Here is a 19,104-nt window from a genome sequence, read left to right on the forward strand (position 1 = left end):
GTGACATCTGGAGTTCATTTTCTACTCAAAATGACCCATTCATACTCAAACACTATTCACTGATTGTTACCGTCGTTGTGTATGGTGTACCAAGTATTGAGGTCTCTGTGTTCACTTGAAAAAGTAATTTTACAGGGTGAGCTTATTATATAAGAATAATATCAATCTGTCTACTTGCTAACTAATGGATTTTATTTAGCTTAATACTGAAGTTTAACTGAAAATATGTGTGCAAAAACTTGCGAAAGAAAAATCAAGTAGATCGTAGATTCTTTTTATTTCAGTGCAGTAAATTACAGCACACTTTTTTTTTTTTACAGTGATAAGAGTTACTTAAGTAAAATGTACAAACAAAGAGTCAATCAAATTTACTGGGAATTCCCAAGTAAACTTAACAAACATTTCTATTTAAAGCTACTAATAATTATGTTTAGGCTTTTACTTGTCAAATTTTTGTAAATTAATAGCCTTTTCTGATTGAAAATTGTTTCCAAGCATCAAATTAGTAAAAGCTAACTTATTTCAATAAAAAAACAATCGGTTGTAAAATTATAAATATTCCTAAACTCACCTTGAATTAATTTAAATGTTCTGTCAGGAATAAGAACGTACTGTATTTTGTGAGACATCATACACTTTTGAAACTGGAAATTAAGTCTTTTAACTAATCACCTCCACATGGTGTACACACACACACACACATAAACAGATATCTCTTTGGATTTGAGACTTTAGTCTTTGCAACTTTACAGATCTTCTTTATGCACCAAGAGCTTGTAACACTCCAAAGAGAAAGGAAAAATTGAAATCGCATCAGATGACCCCTTTAACTGTCTTTTTTGGTCATATCCGTCTAACAAGCCCAGAACCGAGGAAGTTGAATCAGTTTTATTTAGGAGTTTATGTATTGTTATGTAGTGATTTTTGTTTTAAGTATTGTTTTTATATCTAAATTTTGCAACCAAATTTCCTAATTATTTTATTTTTATATTTTTTCATTTATTTATATTTTTTATTGAGTGAACCAAGGACATGAGTTGGATGGAATGGATGGAATGCTACAAATAAAATGTAATGGAAATATTTTACAAATGACTTCTTTATTAACACATATACGAAACAGGGTGGTTTTATTAAATAGTTTTAATAAATAACATTTACTAACGCAAAAAAAAATGAATGCAAAAATCTACTATATTTTGAATTATTTATAGGTTCTAAATAAATACGTTTTCATGAGCTGTATCGTATTTGCATGACGTAAAAGAAGAACTGAATCGATTTTTTAAACAAGTTCTTTGAAACGAACTGTTCGAGAGAGTTCATTCGCAGAAATGAATCGGAGATCCCAACACCAGGGCTGCGTTCAGCCCCGACAAAAACGGTGCAAAACGTTTTTAAACGGAAACGGTGGTGCGTTGAACACCCTGTTCTGATGAGCAAGAGTTGCAACTATGGCAGCTGAGAAGGCCATTCTTTGTGTTCTTTTTGAAGAATTTTCGGAGCCTGATGGAATCGGTATAAAGGTGCTGCGGGTCTGCAGCTGGATACTATTGGAAACCGTAGCAAAACGGTGCACACCGGTTTGAGCTTGAACTTTTTTTTTTTTTTTGCATTTCAAGCATCATAACATAACAAAATAGGCTAATATAACCACAACTGTAAGTCCTCACAGACTGAGACATTCAATCATACTATAACAGAGAAATAAACCATCATACAAGACATTAATCCAAATAAAATAAAATAAAATATACTCATGCAACCATAAACAATGTAGGGGATTAAACGAAGTCATACTTTTTAAACAAATCAAATAATTTCTTGGCTTTATCACTTCTCATAATTTTCAGGACCTCTGTATACATGGCAAGCTCCTTTTTAAAGACATTCAACTGGGGTGCTGTTTTCAGAATTTTACATTTGTGAATGAAGTATTTTAATATGAGGAGTAAACAATTTACAACAGAGTCTACTCTTTTGTCCTCCAAAAGAATTCCAAATTTCAACATGTCCCAAGTAATAGATGGAAAAATAGATATTCTTTGTTTAATCCAATTACATACTTCAGTCCAAAACGAATTAACCAGATAACAATGGAAAAATAAGTGTTCAACAGTTTCTACATCATTATTACAGAATTGACAAATATTACAATCCACATTAAATCTTAATCTCAGAAATTCCTTAGCAGGATAAATATCGTACAAAATTTTAAAGTGCACTTCTTTATATTTTGGTGGAAGAGGAAATAACAAATATTTGCATCTAAATTCATTAACTGATTTCCTATTTAGATGTTGAAAAATATAGTTCCTTCTTATTGGACCAGGATAGCTTTCCTGCACAAGACAATTTCTTATAAACTTATTAGTACACTTCTCATCTACAAAATTTATTTTGCCTAATTTAAGATCCAAAATCTTGGGAATGATAGTGGAGTATGCTAAAATCCCCTTTAACATATTAAGGAATGGAAAAGGAATACTTTTAGTAACTTTCAAATAAACTTTTTCCTCACACTTAAAATCAAATTTAGTGCAGAAATCATTATAATTAAAAAAGCAGCCATTCTTATCCATAATGTGCAGCACTGACCAAATATCTCTTTGCCACCAGTCCTCCAAAAATAAAGACTTTCTTTGAAATAAAATACAACGATTATTCCATAAGGAAACATTATGAGGACTGAAGTTATGTTTAAACAGCATTTTCCAATACAAGAGGACTTGTTTAGTTTGAGCTTGAACTTGCACCAGTTCTTATACCGAACCAAATCTCGCGAGAACGGACGAGGGGATAAATTAAGGAAACATGGCGATGCCTAATTTGTTAAAGGTAAGATACATTTAAGCTCGTTGCCTCCAAATTCTCCACAAACAGTCACGCCTATAACCTTCAAATGACTATGTTGTACCATTGTGATTTAGCGGCTTGCTGGGATTCTGACGTGCATGTCCAGTGAGTTTATATGATAATCTGTGTTTAGCTAGCAGGCTGTGAGCTAGCTGAGATTAATAAAGCCAATAATCACAATAATTCTGGACTGCATGCAGACGAGTTGAAGTCATGATTCACTCCAATGGGTGTTGACCTTCGGTATTATGTTGTTTATAAAAATATATAATAAAGGGACATGTTCCTGATGACAGTTAGCACGCATGTTGTTAGCTTGGTCAATGGTTAAATGAGTGTAATGACTGAGCTAATGGTATATAATGCGAATGTGTGCCGTTATTGTTAGTTTCATGTTTTAGTAAGCCAAGAAAAGATGCACATGTCATGTCACTAGTGCCAGATATTATAAGTATTTGAAATATGTCAAGATATCATTCAGGGAGTATGAATAAAAGAGTAGAGGCATTCCATTTGTATAGATGAAGTTTGATTTGATGCAGTTAAATACAGACTTAAAACCCAGTGAGCTGCCTACCTAGACAACATTTTGGGCATCGTAGATGTTTTCAAATGCACCAGTAATGCCCACAATGCTGTCTAGTTAGGCAGATCTATAAAAATTAAGTCATAAGCTTTTATGAAAAACCTTTCTGTCTTTTGAGAATGTGCTGTTACTTGCTATCTGTCTGTGGTGGACTTGACTTTCTTGCTAAAACCAATTAACTAGCATTGATTCATCTTGAATACGTATAATTAAATAATATTTTTACACTAAAAAAAATATTCTGTTCACAAGTGATATTTACCTTTTATTTTTACTTTATTTTGTCATCATATCTCATAATTCATTCCAAGCTCTTCAATGTCTCCTTGGTAAACAAGTACAACATTTAAAAAAAAAAAAAGAAACTTTATCAGTGGCAGTATTTAGGAAATTAAACCACAGTTGAGGTGCAGTTGTTATTTGTTAATTAAATCATTTGAATTATTTTAAAATTGTTTTTAAAATTAATTTTTTAGTTGCATTTTCATATTTTATGATTGAAAGTCTAGGTCTGGTTCAAGGATAAAACAAGGAAATCTATACTTTTCAAATGCCTTTTATAATATATGTTGAAAGCTTAGTAAGAAATTAATAAAACCAAAGAAATAACAGAAATAAATAATTAAAAGTAATACAACAATTACAAATAATAATACATTATGTACAAATTCTGTTAAGTTTTAACACATTTAATTTAAAGAAAAAATCAACTCCTAAGACATAAAAGTTTCTTAAAGACATTAGAAATAAAAGAAACAGCCAACCGCTTGCCTTATTGTAAATGCTTTGAGAAGCATTTCCAATAAGGCTTCTGATTTTCTGGCCATGTTTAGACAGAGAGGTCTTCCATTATGTCTGGTTCATTGTGTTATATGTGATAGGGATGCACTGATACCACTTTTTTCAGTACTCGCCCGATACGATACTTTTATTTTTGGTACTTGCCGAAAGTGTGCACTCTCTCTCTCTCTCTCTCTCTCTCCCGTTAAGTAACTTGTGCATTGTTTTACTTACTTGTTTTTGACATATCCGACCGAACTACAAACTTTCCAGTGATGTCTGTGAGAAAGGTATATTCACTCGACAAGCTCGCGCATCTGCGCCGCCGCGCGCTCAATCCACTCAGCGTGCTTTGTTTATCAGCTCGCGCACATCAGCTATACAGGCGTTAATACTGAATGCTTAACATTATATTCATTGCATACATATACTTCATAGTAGACATCCTTAACTCCATTCTGGGCATTTTAAGGAGTAAGAGTACAGGAGACCAGTATCGGGCCCGATACCGATACCAGTATCAGTATCGGTGCATCCCTAATATGTGAATGCACTCACACTCTTCTTCTCTAACTGTCTGTCTCTTCCATGTCCTTTTGCTTAGAACAAGGGTTCCCTCCAGTTTGAGGACAAGTGGGATCTTATGCGTCCCATCGTCCTTAAGTTGCTTCGCCAAGAGTCTGTAACTAAGCAGCAGTGGTTTGATCTTTTCTCGTAAGGCCCTATGAATTCAGATCTTTTTATATCCTGCACATTAACTACAGTCTGAATGTTCAATCTGTTTTACTGTTCTCCTCGGTTCTCACAGAGATGTTCATGCAGTTTGTCTATGGGATGACAAAGGACCAGCAAAGATCCACCAGGCCCTCAAGGAGGACATCTTAGATTTTATTAAACAAGCTCAAGCGGTAAGAGAGGTTCAGGATTAAGCCACCTGTTGATGTTCTTCAGCAGAATCGCGTCTCATTCTTGATCGTTGGTGTTTAGCGAGTGCTCAGTCACCAAGATGACACGGCGCTCCTCAAGGCTTACATCGTGGAGTGGAGGAAGTTCTTCACGCAGTGTGACATTCTGCCCAAGCCGTTCTGCCAGCTGGAGATCACCCTGATGGGCAAACAGGGCAGCAACAAGAAGTCCAATATGGAGGACAGCATTGTTAGGAAGGTGAGCGGGATAAAAGCGGGATTTTTAGGTTGATTTCCTAGAATGGGATTCATCGGGTTGTTCTGCTTTTTATGTTCTCAAAGCTGATGCTGGATACTTGGAACGAATCTATATTCTCCAACATCAAGAATAGATTGCAAGATAGTGCGATGAAATTGGTCCATGCCGAACGGCTGGGAGAAGCGTTTGACTCGCAGTTGGTCATCGGGGTCAGAGAGTCATATGGTGAGATTCACTCCACGTTTTTCATTGGCTCAAGTGAATCTTTCTATTCATGAAAACTGAAAAGTAGGGCTGCACGATACATCGCATGCGATTATTTAACGCGCACGGAGTACAAAACTACATGAAATATGTACGGCCTGCCAGACATCAGATTTTAGACTACATGATCTTCAACCGATCAGATTGCATAGCGGAGAGGAGAGTTATGACTCCTGCTAACACTCTGCATTTGTGTTTGCTGTCATATATTCTCATGTCTCTGTTTACAGGCAGACGCTAAATTAAGAGAAGAGGAGAAACGTGTACTACGATATTTAGAGACAAGACGTGAATGTAACTCTGTACAAGCAGTGAGTATATGATTGAAAATAGGGCATCAATCATTAAAATATTTTAGTGTTTTGTGTGTAAAAATATTAAAAGTAATATTAAAAATTAAGTTATTCAATGTTTATTATTTAATTTAAAATAAAATAATATAACCAGGTATGTGAGTCTGAAATAGTGGATTTGTTTTTTTCCTCAGCTTATGGAATGTTGTGTGAATGCACTGGTAACGTCATTTAAAGAAACTATCTTGGCTGAATGTCCAGGCATGATCAAACGAAATGAGACTGACAGTGAGTATGAGACTACTTTGAAATCTTATTTTAGATAGATATCTAAAATAACCCTTTTAGGTTTTATATACACTACCTTTACAAATTCGGGGGTCTTTAGGATTTTATTTTATTTTTTAAAGAAATCTCTTATGCTCAACTAGGCTGCATTTATTTGATCAAAAATACAGTAAAAACACTAATATTGTGAAGTTATTGCAAATTAAAATAGCTGTTTTGAATTTGAATATATTTTAAACTGTAATTTATTCCTGTGATTGCAAAGCTGAATTTTCAGCATCATCACTCCAGTCTTCAGTATCACATGATCCTTCAGAAATCATTCTAATATGCTGATTTGCTGCTCAAGAGTAATTTGAAAACATGTGCTGCTTAATATTTTCGGGGAAACTATGATGCTTTTTTTTCTGGATTTTTTGATGAATAGAAAGTTCACAAGAGCAGCATTTATTTGAAATAGAAATCTTTTGTAACATTATACATGTCTTTAATGTCTCTTTTGATCAATTTAATGTGTCCTTGCTGAATAAAAGATAAAAGCATTCATTTCTGTCAGCACAAATGCTTAATGACCCCACGCTTTTGAATGGTCCTGTGTTTTTCAGAAAAATAGACTTTGCATACTATGTAGCTGTATAATATCTCTAGATATAAGCTTTTATACCTCGGTGAACTCTTCTTCCACAGAGCTGCACCTCATGTTCTCTCTCATGGATAAAGTGCCCAATGGGATTGAACCCATGTTGAAAGACTTGGAGGAGCACATCATCAGTGCTGGACTGGCAGACATGGTGGCCACTGCAGAGACCATCACAACTGTGAGCACAACATTTGCAGAATTATTATATACTTTGTGAGCTTTATGAATTTTAGAGCATTAGCTGGCTTTTGGTATTCACAGTATAAATAAAGGATAATTGATTAACGTTGATAAGATGAATAATTGATTAATGGTAGGGATGTAACGATTAACCGCGAGCCGGTTGAAAATCGATTTAAATATGTGACGATTCACATCGGTTGAGATGCTAAACAAATCGCGATTCAATTAGGGGCAGGAGTTTATATGAATGTATGTCTGAGGGGAGCTTACTGTCTTTAGAAAAGTTTAGATGGTATTTTTAAAAATAGCTTTTTCTTCTGAAAATTGGAGGGAGTTGTGGTCTGAGTACCCTTGATTTCTGTATCTTCCCTGCCTGGGTTTAAAACTTGACCTTTGTGTTAGGATAGATCCTCAAATATTAGGCAGCTACAGTCAAGTACTGGTGTTGACATTTGTGTTGATGTTTCTCCTCAGGACTCTGAGAAGTACGTGGAGCAGCTCCTGACTCTGTTCAATCGATTTAGTAAATTAGTGAAGGAAGCGTTCCAGGATGATCCTCGGTTCCTTACAGCCAGAGACAAAGCATAGCATTAAGCGTCACCTGCTGGCAGAGAGTGAATCTGCCTCTCATTCAGCTCCTCTGCTGTTTGTGTCATGCAGATATTTTTTATGCATAGTTTCACAAAACTGAAGTCAATGACTCTGTTCAATCGATTTAGTAAATTAGTGAAGGAAGCGTTCCAGGATGATCCTCGGTTCCTTACAGCCAGAGACAAAGTGAGCATGGCGCGCTATACATATTCATTCTCACTGTCTTACAGTTGGCCTCAGTAAGTAGCCTGCATGACTAGATCACACCGCAGATGGTTACCAGAGATCTGTGATGGCACAGGAATACAGTGGAAGGTTATATAACAATAACTCCATTTGAAATGCTGTTGATTTTTCTGGAAAATGAATAGAGTTGTTTATTATTTTGAATGAATGGAGTTTTTGTATCTCACATACCTTTTTAATGATGTTTAACATATAGTTTTACATTTCCCCACAGGCATACAAAGCAGTTGTGAATGATGCCACAATATTTAAGTTGGAGCTGCCAATGAAACAGAAGGGGTGAGTAACGGCTGCCTTCTGGGCTTCTGTTGACAGTCCATTGAAGTGAGATGCACAGAATAACCTTCTTTCTACTTTACTGATAGACACATTTACAGGCAACTCAAAAAGCTGAAGTCGTAGTTGAGTAAACCTCTATAGTGGAGAGGTTTACTTTACAAAAATCTGACTTAACAAAATATGGAGAGATTGATTACATTGGTCAAAAGAGAGAGAGATATCAAATTTGCTGTCACTCCCTCAGCAGTTGTATTAGAAATACTCTTGAAGCAGAATAAACCAGCTTTCTGTAATTTAATACCAAGGAAATATAACACAAATTGAATTATGAATGTACATAAAAAAATTTTAAAAATGGAAAGAATAAGAAAACATTAGATTTACAATATTAATTGTGGAATCACGTTTTCACAGTTTGTGAAAAAGGGCCCATATGTAAGTGAGCAGTTTTATTTTAGTATCATTGAGATAATAATATAGTTTTTATTCATATTTTTAATTGTTTTTTAATTTTTATATTTTGTGTTTTCATCTTAATTTTAGTTAAAGTTTTAGTATTTTTGTGGGGGTTTTTTGTATGTATGTATGATTTTCATTATTCATTTCATTTTTATTTCAGTTCATTTCATTTTAATTTCAGTTTTAGTTATTTTAGAACATCACAATAAACTAAATGAAAATGAGAAAAGTTGCTGTGGCAACTAGCTGAAATAAAATAAGTTAGTTTTTTCATATTTTATTTAAGTTAAAGTTTATTTTATTTCCAGTAACAAAAATTATTTTATGGTCTTAGTATTAAATATAATCATCCTGCTAGTGAGCATTAGCGATCCATATTTCTGTATTGTATCAACTTGTATCAGTTGTGTTTGATGTTTCTAAATGCAGAGTGGGCCTAAAAACACAACCAGAATCAAAGTGTCCGGAGCTGCTGGCTAACTATTGTGACATGCTGCTAAGAAAGACGCCACTCAGCAAAAAGCTGACCTCAGAGGAGATCGAGCTCAAACTGAAGGAAGTGGTGAGGGGCTGTTGTAAAAAGTCACATGTCGTTGGCTCGGTGCTTGTGTTGTTGTCCTCGAGTGTTTTGAAATGTAAATACTACTATTTTTTTTCTATAGCTACTTGTGCTGAAATACGTCCAGAATAAGGATGTGTTCATGAGGTACCACAAAGCCCACCTGACCAGACGTCTGATCCTGGACATCTCAGCAGACAGTGAGATTGAGGAGAACATGGTCGAGTGGCTCAGGGTAAGAATAAAAGAGAAATAAGAGTGACTGAAATTCAATTTGAGTGTTTTATACTCAAATGGCTCACTGTTTGCTTTGTTCTGATGTGTTTCAGGAAGTTGGGATGCCTGCTGACTATGTGAACAAGCTAGCTAGAATGTTCCAGGACATCAAAGTGTCTGAAGATCTTAACCAGGTTTTCAAGGAAGTGCACAAACACAACAAGCTGGCTTTACCAGGTGACTTACAAGCCCAATTGTCTCTCTATATATGCATTTACACTACCTTTCACCTGGGTTTGAAAGACATTAATATTTATATTCAGCAAGGATGCATTAAATATATCAAAAGTGGTCTCTTTCACACCTCTTCTGTTACCCAGCGGACTCTGTGAACATAAAGATCTTGAATGCTGGAGCGTGGTCACGCAGCTCAGAGAAAGTGTTCGTGTCTCTGCCCACCGAGCTGGAAGACCTCATTCCTGAGGTGGAAGACTTCTACAAGAAGAACCACAGCGGCCGCAAACTCCATTGGCACCACCTCATGTCCAATGGCATTGTGGGTTTATTTTATGCACTAAGTTTAGTGCTTAGTAGTGATTTGTAGTAGCTTTAAATGCAACTTGCATCTAATCAGTCTGTGTGCTCTCCGGTAGATCACTTTCAAGAATGAAGTAGGGCAGTACGACCTGGAGGTCACAACCTTTCAGCTGGCTGTACTTTTTGCCTGGAACCAAAGACCACGAGAGAAGATCAGTTTTGAGAACCTGAAACTTGCCACTGAGCTGCCTGATGCTGAACTGAGACGAACTCTCTGGGTAAGATCGTGACTGGATATGTTGCATTTTATTCCATTAGATATTTATTATATTTCTGCTGTACTGTAGGGTTGTCAAAAGTACAGACTTTGAAATTTGAAAAATGTGACAATACCGGCATTTCCCGCTAGCATTTTGATCGCTGTTGAGGGGATTCTTAAACACCTCTGATTGGCCACTGTGTTCACGTGCTTAACAGATATGGCTGTGATTGGCTACGATGATCATCGCGTCACGCTCTTCACCGAGCGCTTACACAGATACACACAGGAGCGTTTGAAAGCCTATGAGCAGGGATAATCTATTAGGGATCCGCTGATGAAAAGCGTGAAGCGCTGATCATTGTAGCCAACGGCCAATTGAACACAATGGCCAATCAGAGGTGTTTAAGATTCCGCTCAACAGCGCTTAAAATGCTAGCTGGAAATGCTGGTATTGTCACATTTTTAAAATTCACTTTTGACAACCTTACTATACTGGCAAAGGTTTTTTTTTTTTTTTTTAACAGAAACTGGTAGTATTGACATTAAATTCACTATGATTAATTCAGGACTGATATAAAAATTCTGGCAGATACCTATAAGATGATAATTATTTCATGTTGTGATCGATAACTTATAAATGAGCAATCTAAAAATCGTATTCTGTTTTGTGTAAATAAATTCAATATAAAACACTAAGAACCACAATTAATCATAATGCAACAAGTGAATTTAGATATCACAACATTATAATGTACAGTATGACAAATGGATATTCTTTTTTTAAATTTGATTACATACTGGCAAAGGTTTTTTTTTTTTTTTTAACAGAAACTGGTAGTATTGACATTAAATTCACTATGATTAATTCAGGACTGATATAAAAATTCTGGCAGATACCTATAAGATGATAATTATTTCATGTTGTGATCGATAACTTATAAATGAGCAATCTAAAAATCGTATTCTGTTTTGTGTAAATAAATTCAATATAAAACACTAAGAACCACAATTAATCATAATGCAACAAGTGAATTTAGATATCACAACATTATAATGTACAGTATGACAAATGGATATTCTTTTTTTAAATTTGATTACATTTAACAGTGTTATTAAATTCATAGTGTTTTTAAAGTTTAATTAAAAATATCCAACATTGACTGATTCTGATCAATTAAAATATCTTTGTTTATGGATGCTGTACCATCATTTTCTACGTAACATCTTCCCTCTCTTTTTGTACAGTCTCTCGTTGCCTTCCCAAAGCTCAAACGCCAAGTGCTGTTATATGAACCTCAAGTGAGCTCTCCCAAAGACTTCACAGACAGTACATTGTTTTTCGTTAACCAGGAATTCTCCTTGATGTAAGAGCATGTCCTCTCCTGCTTGCTCTTTCATTTGCTTATAAATGGTCTTTTTATTTGGAAATAATAATATTTTTGTTTCTCCTCAGAAAAAACACCAAGGTTCAAAAGAGGGGGAAAATAAACCTAATTGGCCGATTGCAGCTGACGACGGAGCGAATGAGAGAAGAGGAGAACGAAGGCATCGTCCAGCTTAGAATATTAAGAACACAGGGATGAAACATCAAAAAACATTACTAGTCCTCTTTTTTCATGAACACTAGTCACTAGTATACTTCCCAAAAGTTTACCCTAAAGTATACTTCAGTTTTGACGCGAATGCTTAGCGTATGCGTGTAGCCTTTCAAAATTTACTCCATTTGATCGTAGGCTATGTGTGCGAACAGAGGACCTTGGCACGCTAGAAAGTTTCCTTGTTCCGCGTCTGCACTAATTCTCAACAGAAGTTATGCCGATAAAAATGTCTTTGTATTATTGTTCCGTCTCCTTCGTTTCTTTTTCAACTATGAACAACGGTCCGGGTCAGTGTTGCCACCTTGTGGACAAACTAATTCGTGCACTGTTCGCATAAAAACCAAAGTAAAAATTTTTTTTTATTTTGATGGTAAAAGACTGTTAAATAGTTTACAATTAATTCCCTTACTTTATATTGTGAAAAACTGTAATACATTTTTGTTCGTTTGTTTCTTCTACTGCAACATTTCAGGAGGCCATCATTCAGATCATGAAGATGCGCAAGAAAATCACAAACGCTCAGCTGCAGACTGAGCTGGTGGAGATCCTGAAGAACATGTTCCTCCCTCAGAAGAAAATGATCAAGGAACAGATCGAGTGGCTCATTGAGCACAAGTACATCAAGAGAGACGAAACGGACATTAACACTTTCACCTACATGGCGTAACGCAGAAACGACTCCGGAGATGATCTGTGACCGTTCTCGAGGACGGCGTACCTGTTGAGGATCAGGATGGTGATGTCTCGAAGATACTGCTTAGGCTGCTGGTCTGGCGGCGTAGTCATGAGCTTGTTTTAACAACAGACAGTCACACATCAGATCAAAAAAATGTATTTAAAAAAATAATAAATCCCTGCCTTACCTTACAGTGAAGACACATGGGATGAGGATAGGAGGTTAAAAAAAATAGGAAAAATGACAAAAGGATTCTATTTTTGCCATTGGTAGTCAGTATGCATGGTGGGCGGTTTGCCTTTTGTATGTGTACATCTCCAGCAGCATGCGGTCAGTGGGAATGTCACATTCATCCCAGGACTTGTTTGTGTGTGCCGTGCTACGAGTGTTTTTTCCCACTCCCACATCCTCCGTCTGGACCTCGCCGTGTCCCATCTTCAGTGCGCAACCCGGGGTGAGAGCCGTCCCACCATCGCAACCACAAACACCTGGCCTTGCATGACGACACTGGAGTCACTGAGGAGCGCGGGCCGGGATGGAGGACTAGCATTAGCACTTTTCACACTCTCCGCCACAACATGTCAGCATGGCTTTATTTGGGTTGTTTTTCACATCTTCGGGTTTTGTTTTGATTTATTTTCTTCGCCAAATTGTCGCGAATGAAAGATTTGATTGGCTAATAGCAGTTAAGACGACATTGTTACTCTTTAAAATGCCAGGAAAAGTCAACTTGGCATTCAGATGTCACAAAGGGTCAAGGTCTGCGAAGAAAATCTGTTGGTTTGCGATGTTTTTTTTTTTTTTCAGTGTACATGCGTTATCGTTGTGCACCTGGTCAGAAGGTCAGGTTGCAGTTTCTTTTTTGTTTACTACGCTTTTAGATCAGAATTTTCCGTTATCGGTCTCAAATAGAGACTGAGATGCCGACTAAAATGCCAACTGATTTGTAAAATGAGCTTGTGATGAGGTGGCCCCTTTAAGGTCCTGTAACATATAGCCTATTCATCAAACCTGATGAATTTTAGCCACAATTCCGATTTATTATCATCGCCCCATCACGGCTGAGCGTAAACGAGCAGTAAAGCACAGTTACAGGAGTCCGAATAAAGCAAGCACTGCTTCAACCTCAGGTAAAGTAGGGCAGAGTTATTTTAAAAGTAGGTTGTGCTAACTTTCATTTGCCTCGCGGTTCTTGCTAATCACATATTGCCAAAGCAAAGCACAAGAGTGCTGATCTCAAAATCAAATAACGTTGGATCTATTACAGTCATTGTTTCCCCTCTATTTCTGAGGTCACCCTTGTTGGCACATTTAGTAGAAAACAGGAAGTCTGGTCTTTTTTTTTACTCATTATTACCCTATTATGACCGAGTATCTATGAACAAAAGCTTGTGCAATTACTGATCAGCTGTTTATTATAATCAAATGAACTGTCTCCTGATCAGCCTGCCAGTGTGTCCTCAATAAAAAATAACAACAGAAATATAATTTTTACTGGCTGATGACGTCTAGACTTGATTGTACATTCATATCCAACCTCAAAACACTCAGTCTAATGAGGAGAACATGACGACGTCCCAATGAAATGTTCACTGATATTTCTATAACATTGCTGCAGTTCAGCTGTCCATCTCCACTATGGCATTTTCTGTCAATTATGTTTTTGTCTGTTTTTAATGCAGCGCAGTCACTCATTTGTATCCTCAGTGTTTGATTTCACATGGTAATTCGAAATAGTAAAAAGGTTCCCTTCGATTGTATTGAAAAGCCGTTCTTTATAAGATCCAGATGTACAGCAGTGTTTGAGAACATTGTGTTATTTGATTGTCCACCTTATTTATTGATAACTTAAGTATGATTGAGAGGACGTTTGTGTGTGTGTTCGGAGACTTTTACAACAGGGTGCTGTCATATCCTGTTACGTTTATGCATTTTCATTTTTGGAATTTAAAATCAATGTTTCTACTGAGTGTATGTTTTCCTCTAGCAATTTCTCTAGGTAAATACATATAATTTTATTAGAACAAGCACTATGATTTTCATATTTATCAATCACAGTTGGAGTTTTTTGTGTGCTTGTGTTATTCTTAAGCCAATTGGTGTTTTCTTTGATTGGCATCAAATGAATTCATTGTTCTAAAAAATCACAGTTCATTGTAGTGGAAGATGATGAAACTGAATAAAAATGGTGTGAATGACCTTGCGAGGGAATGCTACATGAAATTATGAATTATACTTTGTTTGCAAATGTATACATTTTCTCTGTTGCACATGGTATGTTCCAGTAATAAAGTCAGTGTGCACATCATTCAGTGGTATAATGCAATAAGTGAGCGTGAAACAAGATTTTTTGAAATTTGTTGATGGAATTTTCTCTAATAAAGTTGCGTAGACATATAAACACTCATTATTAAGTTGATTATATTATACTGAAATGGTCCCATGTGTGAGATTTTCATCTTTCATCTTTCTAATACTGTATTGATAATGTGCACTTACTGTCCTTTTTGACTACTTTATTACATACCAAGAGGAGAGGCGTTTGGGTCTTATTTATCGCTCTGCTGTTTTGTAGAGTGTCTTCCATCATTGTCACAGTCTAAGAGTTTTGTTCATTACAAATGATCCAAACAGACTAAAATGTAAAGGTTTGTGTTTTTATTTTTAAAACATCATCTCTTAATCAGGTCACTTTATACTTATACATACATATACAGATATGTTCTGGTGATGGTTAATATTCATAGTGAACTGGACAGTTAGCAGTATTAGTATGTATTACTCATGAAGACAGTTCTGCAGTTACTCCCCACATACACTTTCTGATAAACGGTTCAGTAGAAATCTGAACACACTAGTTCCCTGTAGTGTGACACACTGCTGTTACAACAAGTCAAATGTAAGTGTAGTTCTGAGACGGTGCATATGCTCTGCCTACGAATGTGTTTTCAAGATTTCTTGCCTGGAGCTTTAAAAGCTTCAAGAATATTTGAGAATTAATGATAAGTATGAGGTGAATTTGTGCCATTGTACAGTGAAGATCTGGAAAGGATGCTGTTCTTGCAGTGTGAGTGTGAACCATTTTCATGCAATGGATTTTTTTCTCTTTTTTTTTTTGTAATGTTGCATAATTTATTTACTGGCGAAATAAACTATTTGAATGAGGCTAATATGAGTTTGTTTGTTTTTTAAATCTCCTGTTTCCACAACACCCTAAACAAATAATAGGCAATGTGCCTATGCCTGCAATGTGCCTTAACCCTGTGCAATAAAATGATATATCTTATATATCTTTAACTGAATATCAGAGCTATTATAATATAAAGCATGTTTAAATGTAAGAATGAGTTTAATTAGGTCATGATCAAATTAAGAAATATTTTTTGTATTAAAAACTGACCAAATGAAATATAGTATGTTTAGAAACAACAGCAAATTGACTGTAAATGAGTTGATAGTTTTAAATTAAACTAAATTATCTTTTATCATATAATTGTATCATTTAGTCGGCATATTTATTGTTTGACTAGAAAATATATTACACAAGAAAAAGTATAATATGTGTAAAACATCTGCATAAAACATATGCTAAAAGGCTATAATTGTATTTTTTATTACATCTAGAAATAGCAATATACAATGAAAAAGATTTGTTTTGGTTTTAATTCACAGCAAAGAATGATTAACAAAAACAAGGGAAGTATGTAAATCTACGCCCTACTTCTGGACCAATAGAAAGTAATATATTTGCATGTGCTGCAACTCTGGTTTTAATGTAGAATTTCTGCAAATTTCGTATTTCCTTAAACTTCATACTACGGGAGGCAACAATATATCATAAAGTAATCATGATATGCTGTTAAATACAGGGTCACAAATTACACTCACCATAGCTGTAACTCATAGCGCAGGAGAGACCTATATATTGACGCAGTCTCATCTCTAATAAACGCCCGGATGAACCTCGGTGGTCCGGGGTGCAGGCTTCAAACCTGTAGCTGCTTAGCGGCAGAGTGGTTCAATTCCACCTTTCGGGCGTGCCAAAATTGTGCTAGAAAAAGGAATCATGTTACACAAGTGGGTTTTTGGTAAAATTATGTAAAATGCTCAAATGTTTTAGACCCCTGCTGTTAACCCTCCGGAAGCTCAGCCGTGGCACCAACCAACCAATGAAGTAAACACTCCAGTGAACCAATCGCAGTGCTCACACCAGTGTGTCATAGGAAATGCCGTGAGGTGCCGTTGGTTATCTTTACAGCATGTGCTGGACTGAGAGGCTAGCAGGCTAACACTGATAATGTAAAAGTAAATTAATAATTCTCCGTTCGCGTCATTGCCCGGTAAGAATGCTGAACTGTACACATGCCTTTTCCTTTTCGTTATTAGTTTTGCATCTTTAGATTTTTACATTATAAAGCGTATATTTGCATCTTTGGCTGTAGCTTATCATATATGGGCCATTCTACAGAATTGGTGCGAACTGCTGTCCCACAACCAAAAAACACATGTAAAAAGCATTTAAGTATTCAAATCTTAGATGTCTACTAAGATCCTTCTATTATCTATTGAAACCCACAATAATATTTAAAATATCACTAAGCTTAATATATAGCTTATAAAATAATGTATTGGGTAATTTCATTTGGGAGGTGGCTGCCCCGTACCCTAACCCCTTCATTTCAACTTATGAAAATTAAATTGAAATAATTTTAGTCTTTTTTTCCATTGTTGTTTTTTTTAAATATCTTTTTGATTCTTTTAAAAAGTGAAGTTCAAAACAAATATTTATTTTATTTTTTCTTTGTAAATTATGAAACTTTATGTAAAAAAAAATGTGTCCCGCATTTTCCATGTCACTAACGAAACAGTGCATGTTTTAGTCCATTTGCTGAGACTGAAATGAACTACACCCCTTACATTTATGATCAGGACATATTTATGTGTCACTCTCTCTCAGCTACAGGGTGAGTAGTTAGGCCCCATCATTTTGAGGTAAATGTGTTCAGAAGTCTGACAAATCTGTGTGTAACTCTAAGGAACGTCATTACCGAACACCTTTTTTCTGCAATTAGGCACACTTTTTTGGGAGTTATTCCATATCATTTAATTTTTATGTGTGTACAACTGTTCAAAACTGTGCTAGCTAACCATGTGCTGATTAGCATCTTTGAGAAGTTCAAAATTATCTAAAATGGTCACAACCAAAACAAACATTTGGTGGAGTTTCGGTTGTGACAACTTTGTTTTTTTTTTGGGTGTTATCCCATAAAATTGTCATGACTGAAACATGTCATCATTGTTTCGGTAGTGACAAAAGGGAACACATAATCCTCATATTTTGGGGACATTTTAGTACAGAGTTATGCAATTTTTTTGTATTTTAGTATGTTTTAGTATGCAAGTTAAAATTCTGTAATGTGATGTGGTCGCTACCAAAGCATTACTGTCACTACAGAAAATGTGCAGTCACTACAGAAACATGGGATGTTTTTGTCAAAAATAAAGTAAACTGAAATATCAACTAAGATGATAGTTTTTGGTTCGATGTATATTCAAACTAATGAATCCTTAACTTTGAAATCAGTATGATCGACTTTTTGCCTTTTACAATGAAAAATTGGATTCAAAATACAACAAATCTCATAAATTACACTTGAAATATTGTTAAAAATGTAATGTTTGATTTACCTCTGAAAAATTTTTAATAAAATAGCAAACAAATATATTTACAATGTAGATGTAAGCAAAATCTTAATAGGTCAATATAACCCTTCTAATTGAATTATTATTACTGTGTTTCGGTAGTGACAAATTTGGGGAGAGGACAAATATTCCAAAACTTTCTGAAAATGTGTACCTTGGATATTATGCAATTTGCATACACAATTTTTTTTGGAAAAAGACATTTTTTTCAAGAGGTTTTCAACTCTGACTTTGGACCAGTTCTGTAGAATGGCCCATAGGCTTATATGATATGTATATGTACATATATATGTATATATCTAGATATGGTTATACATATATAGTAGAGTAAAAGTGTGTGTGTGATGCATGGATGTGCGTGCAGGGCTCCAGACTGCGACCAAATTTGAGAAACATCAAACGGCAAACGAAAGCGAAACTAAACCGAGCTACGTTTCAGCTGCGCAGCGCGGACCGTTTATCAGCTCGCACCGCGACACAAACAAACTTGTACATCATTCATTTCAGGGTTTGTACCTTTTGAGAGAGAAATTCAAGCACTTTTCAACGGCTTTCAAGCATTTCACACAACTATTTCCAGCACTTTAAAGCTCTAAAATGATCCAGTTTGAATGTTATTTTTGATGGGATGACCAAACTATACTTTGTGGTAAACAAACACTTATGTAAAATTTAAAAGGTACATCAAATCACAATTATAACCAGTAGACAGCATCTTCAAATGATCAAGAAATCAGATTTTGTCATAATTTTACAGTTTTTAAGAAAAGTCACAAAGTGCCTTGAAAAGCAAACTTTTCTTCAACTTGCTACTAAATCACACATACATTAATCACTGAAGTTGGTCAGTTCCATATACTAGAAGAATAATGGTACATTTAATAAGAGTGGAATATCCTATATAAATTTTCTATATAAAAATTA

General features: G+C 35.4%; 1 protein-coding gene and 1 pseudogene across 1 annotated transcript; both read left to right on the forward strand.

Annotated features, from left to right (window-relative positions):
* Positions 1-2,771: 2,771 nt before the first annotated feature.
* LOC107727896 (cullin-5-like) lies at positions 2,772-12,695 on the forward strand. Its single transcript, XM_016537934.1, has 19 exons — positions 2,772-2,838; positions 4,827-4,936; positions 5,031-5,130; positions 5,210-5,386; positions 5,470-5,611; positions 5,722-5,741; positions 5,881-5,961; positions 6,138-6,231; positions 6,919-7,049; positions 7,529-7,636; positions 8,106-8,170; positions 9,059-9,191; positions 9,292-9,423; positions 9,518-9,641; positions 9,785-9,960; positions 10,058-10,219; positions 11,449-11,567; positions 11,657-11,780; positions 12,274-12,695. The coding sequence occupies exons 1-19, from the start codon at positions 2,815-2,817 to the stop codon at positions 12,466-12,468; spliced, it is 2,217 nt and encodes a 738-aa protein (XP_016393420.1). The 5' UTR covers positions 2,772-2,814; the 3' UTR covers positions 12,469-12,695.
* Positions 12,696-16,543: 3,848 nt separating this feature from the next.
* The window catches only part of LOC107727898 (39S ribosomal protein L28, mitochondrial-like), a 4,955-nt pseudogene continuing 2,394 nt past the window's right edge, over positions 16,544-19,104 (forward strand).

This window comes from Sinocyclocheilus rhinocerous, unplaced genomic scaffold (assembly GCF_001515625.1).
Source record: "Sinocyclocheilus rhinocerous isolate Xijiao unplaced genomic scaffold, SAMN03320098_v1.1 scaffold877, whole genome shotgun sequence".
Lineage (NCBI taxonomy): Eukaryota > Metazoa > Chordata > Actinopteri > Cypriniformes > Cyprinidae > Sinocyclocheilus > Sinocyclocheilus rhinocerous.

Coding starts and splice junctions, on each gene's coding strand:
- LOC107727896 (XM_016537934.1), top strand. CDS start 2,815: ATGGCGATGCCTAATTTGTTAAAG. Junction 5,962..6,137: donor AATGTAACTCTGTACAAGCA/GTGAGTATATGA, acceptor TTTTTTCCTCAG/CTTATGGAATGTTGTGTGAA. Junction 10,220..11,448: donor AACTGAGACGAACTCTCTGG/GTAAGATCGTGA, acceptor CTTTTTGTACAG/TCTCTCGTTGCCTTCCCAAA.